Raw genomic sequence first — 11,726 nt, forward strand, 5'->3', positions numbered from 1 at the left:
AATCAAGCAATCGGTTTCGTCTGTGTATCTAAGATTAACAACCAATTTACTCCAATATTTCATGAATCACTTTTCCACTTTTTGTATGTTTTATATTGAATTATTTAACTGTTCATTTTGATACATGAGAAAAACGCTTGAACTGAAAATTCAGAAAATAATGTAAAGAATATAATTTACAATATTGACATATACGGCATTATAAGCCTAATATGGTCTATACAATTGGATATCTATACGATATAAAATCAATCTTCTATCAATAAGAATGTACAGTTAGTATTTGTTATATCGAAACAAATTCTCTGAACATTGGCGTATATATACTGCCCCCCCCCTCCCAGCCTTATTTCGTGATAAATATTGACATGATATTCAGAAAATTCACCCTTTTACCTTTCCTTTCTTTCCATTTTCTCTTGTTTGTAAATTTTGTTCATAAAACTCTTTCCTTTTTTTGGGGGGGGGGGGGGGATTCCATGGACCACAGGCGCCCTTTCCTTATCATTTGTGCCTCTTAGTGCCATTGTGTTCAATCCTAGTCACGGGTAACCATGCTAATAATCGTCTGCTTGCTCTTCTCATTTGAAGATCTCTTCGATGACTTGTGAATGATGGTGTATAGATAGGGATTGAGTGACGAGTTGATTGGTAAAACAAACACCACCAACCAGGCGTAGATATCTGGTGTAACATCAACCCCGACCGTCTGGACGAGAATACCAAGAATGATAATGGGCATCCAACAGCAAAAGTCGGTGCCGACGATCAAGAACATCATCAAGGCCATCTTGATTTCGTTAGAAGCTTCTGCCCTGCGACCGACTTCGGCCTGATCCAGACGAATCTTGATGAAAATAATGATATAAGAGAAGAGGATACTGATGAAGCTAAAGAGGTTTACTCCAAGGAACAAGAAAATGGAGAACTGCCATGTCGAGACTGTGGATCCTGATGCAACATTGTAGATCACAGTGTTGTACTGGGCAGATGAACGCTGGTCAATTACAGTAGAGATGTCCGTTGATTTCCTGATGAATGGCAGACCAACGCAGACATCACTAAGACCATAGGCATCGGGTATTACATTGTTCAGCAGGACACCGATAAGACTTAGAGAAATTGCGACTATCCAGATGACAATAAGAGCAACACGAGCAGATGTGGTACTAAGGCGGTGTTGGCTGAAGGGAAATACTATGGAAATAAAACGATCAGCTGTTATCAAGGTCAGGAGAAAGACCGATGCTTCGCTGCTAAGGACAGATAGGAATCCTGCAATCTGGCAAGTGACACTGGAGCGCCATTCATCAGCACGACCTTCCCAGAAATAGGATTCCCCAATGTAGATATCCATGACTGCAATGAGTACCATGTAGATTCCCATAAAGAAGTCAGACACAGCTAGGTTAGTGATGAACATGGACTGGATCTTACCAACCGTTGTCACTGAACGGCTTCTGATTCTCAAGGTGATGACAAAGATGTTACCGAAAAGGGCGCTCAAACCAAGGATCCATATGAAAATCTTGATGGTTGTGTTCTGAAGAAAGGTTTTTCGGCAGGTGAAGAGAGGGTGAGCAGGCTTCTGGACAACGCAAAGAACGTAAGTCGGTAACAGGCAGCATAAACGCTGATCATATACATATCTATAAAGCAAGGATAAAGAAAATTCATACATTACTTTCAAAACTTTTTTTAATGAAACAACAAAAGTTATCGAACTGACAGTTCTTTATTCATCAGTGACTTCGTGGAGGAAATCTGTTTGTATATTTTTCCCATCTTGCCCATTAACTTTTCAAGTCCATTAACCGGATTGATTGGTATATTGAAACCACTTCTTAGAGGCTGCACGTGAAATCAGAAGCGAGAAGAGTCAACTGCATTAGACTAATCATGTTAAATCGATTAATACTTTTAAACAATTTAAAAGAGTATTGAAACAACACTTAAAAAATGTCCCCACTCTGTAATGTTAAATATTCTTTCTAATTTCATGTGTATCATGTAGTCTGATATATAACTTTTTAGTTATGATTTATTTTATCAACTTGTTTTACATTGTTTCATCATCTATTGTTTTTGCGTGAAAGTTTGATGTCAAACTTATTTGTACTTTTTCATATCTTAGGTTTTACGATTCATGAGTCTTGTATTAGTTACGATGCATTTAGCGCTACTTAAAAACTGATTATAGTATAATTTTCATATGTAACCTTGAAGTAATGATCGTTTACTCAACCTGTTTTACAATTATATTTTGCGAAAATGTTTTTTCATGGCAAACTTATTTGTTTTTGTCTTTTTTTATATTAAGTTTTACAATTCTTCGTGTAAATTTAGTTGTCTAGACTTAATTGATGTAGTTTGTAGATTTTTATAGGTGTTTTTTCATAGATGTACATTGTTGTCAATTACTGATGTAAGGACCCCATTAGAAATAAGCCATCTCGGCTTTCATGGGCAATCCTGTCAAGGTATACACTACTGTTCATATTTTCATATACTTTTTCATAGTTACCTGACTAATAAAATAAATCAAGCAAGCAGTTCTAGAGTTATCCTGAACCGACGAGTATTTTGATTTGAACAGCTGAGTGTCGAATATGAGAGTCCCATGTACCGTAATAGTGGATTGATAAAATTGTCACCTTTAAATACATGTGAATCAGATGGACAATCATGCAGGCATAGGTCAACAGTGGCAGCGAAACCGTTTTTAAAGTGGGGGGGGGGGGCTGATCATGCAAAAAATCACAATCATATGGTAATTTTTACGTTTTTGTACACGGTTCTGGAAAAAAAGTGGGGGGGGGGGGGTGACGCCCCCTAGCACCCCCCCCCCCTCCCCCGCTTCCGCGGCCCCTGGTCAATATTGCTTCGACTCAACCACTGATGTAATCATTAATATACAACATATTTTTAAAAGGTACTTACAAAGCCGTCAAGGAATCCAGTCCATCAAATATGCCGGGGTAAAGAAGGTATGGTTCTGGACTCAGCGATGAAATTACTCTAACATAATAGAGGAAAAACAGGGGCAAAAACAGAAGAAACGTTTAGAGAGGACAACCCAACCGTATCATCATTGTTGTTGTTGTCGCCTTCAAACAAATTCGCAATGAAGAAGCGTTTAGACGCGTGATCTTTATTTCACTGGTGATTGAGGACAGTACCACCACGATTAAAATTCATTTTAGATTTATGTTTATTCTATTTTCACCAGAAAAAATATGAAGTGATATATATACAATGACAATGTGTATCATAAAAGAAATAATGAATTGAGATGCATTTGTATATAATCTACATATTAGTTTATCAGTAAAGAAAACAAAATTTCAGAGCATTTTTTTTTATCAAACATCAATATCTATGGAAATGGAGGATACACTTAATAGCAAATGCATGTTATTGCGTTATCTCTCAAAGATTAAATTGTTAGGTTTTTCTGTTGCAACTATGTAAATTAGCCCCCTTTATCAAGATTCGTCGTTTGTTGTATACAAAGATTAATAACAGTAACATCTTGATGATCACATGTGGTTTAAAAGACGTAAATAAATCACACAGACTGAATAACTCGGTCAAAACTCACAAATCAGTCACAGTAGATAGATTGTGGAAGGCTCCCGGTTCAATGTATCTTAATTGATTGTTGTTAAAATTTCTGTTTAAAACAATAAAATGCCATATGAGAGAGGGAGTAAGCTTACAATGAAAATTTGACGATTTAATTATTCAGAGTGAAACATTTTCTTTCTTTTTTTCTAAAGAGAAAACACAGTAAAGAGGAAATATTTGTATCTGGAGAGGAGTGAGAGATGGAAAGGAATTAGTTTTTATTTCAATTTAAATCTTTAATTCCAAATCATTTACATTAAAAATTGCATATAAAAACAATAACAGTAGCATGAATATAGAACATGAACATCAAAATACATCTAGAGCACGAGAAGAAAGAAAATAATTTAAACTAAAACAGCATAAAAAATGGAAAAGGTGGGCAAGATTAAAACCAGGACTGAGGCTTCTAGGTTTTATCCCCACCTTAATTGTGATTCTCTATAGAAATCATTTTTACTGTGATCATGAATACTTGTATATTAAACATAACTTTACACAATTAATATTCACATAGAGGCTTAAAACAAAAGAGGGGGAAGACAGAAGAGGGGGTGGGGAAATCAGATATTAAATGAAGTGACATTAGAAATTATAATCAAGAAAAACAGACTGAATCAAATTATTATTCATTGTAATCTATGTAAACAAATATTTAGGCTATTTATTCGAAGACATTTATATCAAGTCATTTCGCGCAATAATTACAAGTATAATTTTTTTAACAATACTCGCGCAAAATAACAAATTATCTGATAAATTTCCCTTAACTACATATCATCATGTTAAAGCTTGTAATTAAAACGACTTTCTATACATTTATGTAATTATCATTATATCTGACGAAATTTTTGAATATCCGAAGAACATTTTTTCACTCATCTTACGTTTTTTATGCATTGTTTTATGTATGATATCATGGTTATTGCCTCTTAGCAATGTTACTTACATCCTCTGTAGGTTTCGTAAGCCAGTAAACATTGAAGCATTAATTGAAGTCATAAGGTTTCCATGCAGTAGGCTTTAGTGTTACCGTGATGACGTCATGGATTACGTATCATGTAGACAAATTTAAACATAAAAAGAATAAGATTGTTAAGCAGACAATATACATAAACTAGAGGAGCAGAAGAGGAAGTTTGGAAAGAAATCATCGGGATACATATTCACATTTGAATGGTATGCGCTTTAAAGCCTAAATAAACAACAGAAACAAACGACAAGTTTACAGCTATAAAAAAATGTAAATCAAGTTTAAGTGTTTGCCTCTACCCCAAATTATGGCATAATTAAAGTTAGGGGAAGAAAAAGAACAACAACATAAACAACAACAAAGACGGGGTTTAAGAAAGGGAGAGAGAGAAAGACAGAGAGGGGGCGGAGAGGGTCGCATTAAACAAGGAGAATAAGTAATATACCATGAAATAGATCACTTCAATTTTCTTACTCAATACAGACTTTAAAAAAAATATTTTATCACCATCATACAATCTCCTATATGACTACTATTCTTACAAAAAATCTTAATGATTAATGATATATGCATATTTTATCATACTTATGCTTATTATGTATGTTTTAAGTTTAAATTTATTAATGCATATGTATTTTAATATGTAAGCCTATACTTTTTTATGGAAGCAACTTTGTAAGAGTCATTCAATCTTAATTATCTTTCCCCGAGAGAATGTTAAATTTATACTTGTCTGAATAAAATATTTTTGAATTTCAATTTCAAAAAGCAATTTACCCTTTCAAATTTAATAGTGTGAACAATAATGTATTTTTCTATCAAATACCTATCTGATATTGCTTGTCAAATAAAAGCAATTTTTTATCAATTGTATTGAAAACTTTTTTTAAAAGACAATGTTCAAAGAATTTGTTTACATTTTTGTATCAGTTTAAATCCCGTGCTGGCTTTATTACATCTCAAATAAGAATTATATTGGTATGGTGGGGGTGCAATAATAGTCAGATTCACCCTATTGTACTCTTCAACCTACAACTTCAAAGCTCGCGTGAGAAATCGAATAAACATCTAAATGAAGACATGAGACATTTTGATCAACAAAATAATGAATATTGAAATACTTTTATTTCAGCACGTGTTTGGAAGGGACTCAATTTTGTTATTTGGATTTGTCATTTGTCCTTGCAGCACGAACGAAATCGAAGATATTTGAAAACAAATTTTAGATCTTCAATCAATTTTGATCCGCGATACTCCTTTCTTCTGTATGGTAGACTAAAAATATCATAAGGGATAAACTATGGGGTAATTTTCATTTAAAGAAACACCACATCTTGGGAGAGTGAAATCGATTTATCAGGATGGTATATAGCTACATGACAATCAGATTAATCAAATTAATCTGATTGATCAAATTAATCAAATGGATTTTATTCGAAATGTAGTTGATAGGGGAAAATGCGGTGTACGATATAGAATTGGATTATGAAATATTTGAGGATAATGGGGAAAATATATGTCCCTGGCATCAAATTTTCTTTTATCCAAGGCCCGGCATGTGATATGGTTTCAAAAGTGCAATTTATTAATAATCTCATTATCTTAAAACACATCTTATATTAGGAAGTTTTAGGATAGATGCAAGATCCATCTGCTCGTAAAAGAAATGTAAGAGAAGAAATAAATGAAATGATTGAAATTACAAACGAATAATGTTTGTGGCAAATGAAAATAATTCGCCATAACAACAAAATATGAATATGGAGATGAGGAAAAAAAACATTTTAAAAACATAGAAGAAGAACAAAATTAAAGAAGTGAAAGAAAAAGGAGGAGATGATGATGATGATGGTGGTGATGATGATAATGGTGATGATGATGATGGTGGTGATGATGACCATGATGATGATGATAAAAGAGAAGAGGGGAAGAAAGGTGAAGAAGAAGGTGATGAAGGAGAAGAGAAGAACAAGAAGACGAAGAATGTTATAACAAACTTATGACATGGGAAGGACGAAGATAACACTGAGACTTATGATATAAATAAGAAGATAATTTAGTTGCTGCTGATGATGATGAATACTTACAATCGTTCGAGTGTTTGACCAACATCTTTGAAGGCACCAGCCCTGACATGAGTTATTGTATTGTTTTCCAAGTCTCTACATAGAAAAGCAATGTTTTTATATACCTCATTGTAGACAACCTTGCTCTCTGATAGATGCCTTTTATGGATTCCTACATTTATGTCCATCAAATATACAATCAAACGTAATTATAATTATATTTTTTAGAAAAATCAAGAAAACAATATTCTCGAATATACTTTTTCTCCGTGAATTTTTGTTTGTATTGCGAGCAATAAATAATAACTTTCATCATTAAATCACAACAAATACAAAGGTAAGTAATACTAGTTATGATTATTTGTGTAAGATAATACGCGTGTGTAAGGGTCAGGGTGTGAATGTGCGTATTAGGTCATGAGTGTGTGTGTGTTGGTAGTATCTATAATTAACATACCACACTTTATGAACCACCTTAAAAAGTCGTAAATGAAAATGTCTTTCTCCAAGCCTTTTTTTTATAGGTCTATAAAGTCAATAAACCATCTAATAAGAGAAAGTTGATATATTGAATTTCCAGACCGAATTAACTGTTTATCAGTGTACTCAATGTCGTTCTGTCAACATTTCATGGATTTACTGCTGCTGGGAATGTCTCGGGGGTTAATAAACAAATTTTTCATTTTTAAATGCATTATGTGTGAACGAGTTAATGTTTTCATTTTGCTATATACCATATATACTCTGCATGACAATCTCTTTACGTAGAGAACATCGCTATGGCTATAAATGTTGCATGTTAATTCAAACATCAGACTAATAACATAGCAATTTGAATCCTTGGACTTGATATTCGTTCATAAATGTGGCAATTTTCACAAAATTGATTGTATTGTGAATCTATCCTTCCCTCAGATAGTTTTAATACGTTTATTTCAAATCCGAAGGCTGGGAGTTGATTATACACTACAACAAACAATGACTTCTTTGGATACTGATTTCAATAATTTCTAAATCGAATGACATAATTATGTCTATTCCACCAAACTTATAAATCTATACAAAATTGGGAAATCAATGGTATTCCAAGAGCCAATAAGCCAAACTTAAATGCAACATAAATTAATTCAGATTAAAAACTAGCAAAAATATCGATGAATTAAAGTATTACAATCAACTGATTAAGGTATCGTTCTTACATGGACTTAATACGGGCGAGGCCTTTGAAACAATCCTCACTGAATTCATGAATCGCGTTTGATTCCAAGTACCTATGAACGAAAGAAAAGTTTAGAATATGAATGAGAAAATTAATTCAACAGACAAAAGGACAATTGCTGTACGCACTCATGTACATGTACATTCACTCTTAATCACACTAAATGGAGCGAGTACATTTTTAAAACGTGAGGCGAATATGGGCAAAAATAATGAAAGTAAAGAATGCTTTTACTACACCACCGTTACTACTGCCACTATACTGACACTTAACTATACTACTATGGCTATACTCGCAATTCGGTTATGCCTCTTGAACTTCGACTCTTAAATTTTTCTCCTTTGGAAATGTTTGAGAAGGGAAAATGTACTTACAAATAATTCAAATAAGAAAGGTCTTTAAACGTCCAGGCCTCAATGAAAGTTATTTTGTTGTGCGCCAGGATTCTGTAAAGATCCAAATAAACAATTAATTCAATACATTATGATCACCAACATTTGTCGTATGATTAATTAAAGGACATATAACTGTTACTTTTCAAATGTAATGACTTTGACATTATTTAGAATAAAGCGATATTTCGGGTCAATAAGAAAAAATTGTAAAAAGTATTTAAGTTATGAAACCAAGAAATGAAACCAAGTAACCTACATAAACCTTCTTTTTTTCTTGTCAAAGTTTTCCTGGAACAAAATAACCGGTGACAGCCCGCTAGACCGAAGGTCCGCGAGACCGAAGGCCCGCGAGGCCGAAGGTCCGCGAGACCGACTTTTTTTTCCCTTCATCGGTTGCCGGTTGAAAGCTTGATATTCCAAGCATTTTGGTAACAATGATTAAGATGGGTAAGATGGGTAACAATGATTAAGATGGGTAACTAAATAAACAATTGACGCAAGCGCGCGAGCTGAAAATTTTGATATTTCGATCTGAAAAAGTTGACAGTTTAATGGACGTTTTTTTTAATAAAGAACAAGATATCCAACCAAATATTATTGCAAATCGAAGCGGGACTTTTTTTTAGGTTTAACTGAAAACGGGACATTCTATTCACCTATTTAATCATGAAAAGTATGGGTTTATTGCTAAAGAAGTGATGCGAGCGCGAAACGCGAGCTGAAAATTTTTATATTCCACTCTGAAAAACGGATATTTTGAGCACGATTTTGCATAAAGAACGAGTTGTGCATCGCAATTTCACTTGCCGATTTCTTTCTAACATTACAATCTTATTTTATTTTTACACATCCGGAATTAGTGGGGGGGGGGGGGTAAAACGAGATGTTTGCCCCCCCCCAGGATCGACGCCTCTGATCGTAAGTTTATATTGTAAGTTAGCAGAAACACCCCCTCCCTGCACCAAACCCCCCTATAGAGAGACGTTTCGTGCGCGCAGTACGTGTTTCGCACCACCGCTAGGGCGGTGGTGAGCAGGCGTGCTCGCATTATAATTTGTTGGTGAGATATGTGTCTCTTGAGTCATGAACTCCTAGCAAAGGTTAAAGTTAATTTTCGAGTCACGGTTTAAAGAAATTACATTCTGGTGATTGAATTTCATTCAAGAAATGAATCCTATTGCAAAAGATGGTCTCCTAGTTCATGGCAATGAAACGGCCCATTTACCGGTACCCAAGGGCAATAAAAGTCCATATATTCCCATCTGACTTTTCAAACACTGAAAAAAAGGAGATGTGTATGAGCAAGAGTAGTCATGAAGAAGGTTGTGAAACAGAGTTAGGTTGTGTGTATTGATCCAGAATTGGAGAAAAAATAGGCCATCTCCCCTCCCATTTATTTAAGTGATACTGCCCCTGGATAATAATGTAACACTTATTTGTCATTAAATAAATCAAATAACAAAAACTAGGATTTAAAAAAATATTATATATGAGTGACTCGGTTTACAAAAATTTAAGGATTGCATTCCCCCTCACCATTTATAAATATCTTTCCGAAGCTGATATGCTCTTCCGATTTGAATTGCTTGTTACCTTTTTTTTGGGGGGGGGGCTTCCTACAAGGCTGCACCTCTTGATCCACGAGACTCAAGCTACGACTGATTTTTTATGAACATAAAAAAATTCTGCCTTGCCTATCTGTTTCAAAACATGTCCTCAACACTAGCGTACCTACAGGGGGGGGGGGAAGTCTGCCCCCCTGACGAGCCACAACCCATGCAAAGGATGCATCCTTGCCCCCCGACAAAAAGTTGAATACCCTTTTTTTGCTTGTCCAATTTTTTTCCACTGTGAAATGTCCTTTATATCCTATTGATGACCTTTCTTTTTTTTGCTTGTCAATTTTTTTTTGCCAGACAATCACAATCTTCTGGTTATTTTTACGTTTTTGTACATGGTTTTTGAAAAAAGTAGGGGAAATGAAGCCCCCCCCCCCGCTTCCGCGGCCCCTGCTCTAGATTAGCCATGCATGTATCAGTTGTCCACTTATGTCTACACAAGCGCACAGAAATACAATTTACAAACTCTTCATTCAATACATGGGACTGAGCTTCAATTGCTAATGGATCAAGCTCCCGGTACGGAACATGCGCATCGAAAAGATATTTTAAAGCGAAAACCCCACATCGTCTTACCTAACAGATAAATATATTCATGTTGAAATGTTAAATAAATGTATTGATATTGCATCAACTGGAAATAATGAAGGAAAATCCGAAATATATTTCCCAAATCATTGAAGAGCAGACGATTCCTTCGGACGTTCGAACAACCATCGCATGCTCACGTCGCGTGACATTTTATTGACCAATCAGCGAGCTCCATTTTTGCCCACCAAATTCGATGATTTTGTCCGATCTCGTCGCTGTGCAAGCTCGTATTTTACCATGGAACTCGACTTGATTATGCTTTTGAAAAGGTGGAAAATACGGCAAAAGAAATGATAATACTATGTTCTTCACATTCATATAATTTTTATTTCGGAGCAATAGCGTAATATATGATTTTAAGGCCGGAGAAAAAGGGCGAAGATTACTTCATTGTTTCCTTACATTCAAATGAGATTTACACAATGATTTTGCGAGAAATATCGTCATTTTGATATTTGATGGGAAACCTTATAGTTTCCGTTTCAAAATGAGACCTTATTCACCTTATTTGGTTTCATGGAAGTCCTCAAATCGAGGAATGAAAAGACGTATGCCCAACCCTCATTAGTATGCATACTGCCGACGTGCGTGCATACGAGCTGAGTACAGAGAGTGGAAATTACGCGACTTGCGGTCTGACTGAACGCCACTGATTCTATATAGTTACAGGGAATTATTTAACACCCCCCCCCCCCTCCGTTAACAGGCACCTGTTACGCCACTGCACTCGACCGTGGCAACCGATGAAAAAAAAGTCGGTCTCGCGGACCTTCGGTCTCGTGGGCCTTCGGTCTCCCGGACCCTCGGTCTCGCGGTCCCTCGGTCTCGCGGACCCTCGGCCTCCCGGACCTTCGGTCAAGTGGTCGGACCCCAAATAACCATAATTTTCGAGTGAAACTCTTTTTATTTTGGCTTGTCAAATCTAAACCAGCCCCCTTCTGTAAAAAAAAATTATAATAATAATTCCCAAACGCCCTGGAGAGAGAGAGAGAGAGAGAGAGGGTGGGTGGGTGGGAGAGTGAGGGGAGAGGAAAAGAGAGTGCGACAGGAGTATGATTAGTTAATTAATGAAATGAACCACATGAGTATGATTAGGAGGGAGGGGCGCCATTAAGGTGTATATAGCTAGAAACAGAATCATGCGTGATGAATAATGAGGATGAATCACTCACAGTTTCTTAAGTCTGACTAAGCCATCGAAAACTCCAGGGGTTAGATGTGTTAATCCACAATGTG

At 35.5% G+C, this 11,726-nt stretch overlaps 1 protein-coding gene across 1 annotated transcript; it reads right to left on the bottom strand.

Annotated features, from left to right (window-relative positions):
• Window positions 1-481: 481 nt before the first annotated feature.
• On the bottom strand, window positions 482-11,726 carry LOC121428342 (G-protein coupled receptor GRL101-like). The gene is made up of 8 exons (XM_041624920.1): window positions 11,663-11,726; window positions 8,260-8,331; window positions 7,866-7,937; window positions 6,688-6,762; window positions 4,577-4,648; window positions 3,602-3,673; window positions 2,941-3,018; window positions 482-1,649 (listed from the first exon to the last, which is right to left on the bottom strand). The coding sequence occupies exons 5-8, from the start codon at window positions 4,627-4,629 to the stop codon at window positions 539-541; spliced, it is 1,314 nt and encodes a 437-aa protein (XP_041480854.1). The 5' UTR covers window positions 4,630-4,648; window positions 6,688-6,762; window positions 7,866-7,937; window positions 8,260-8,331; window positions 11,663-11,726; the 3' UTR covers window positions 482-538.

Source organism: Lytechinus variegatus, chromosome 1 (assembly GCF_018143015.1).
Source record: "Lytechinus variegatus isolate NC3 chromosome 1, Lvar_3.0, whole genome shotgun sequence".
Classification (NCBI taxonomy): domain Eukaryota; kingdom Metazoa; phylum Echinodermata; class Echinoidea; order Temnopleuroida; family Toxopneustidae; genus Lytechinus; species Lytechinus variegatus.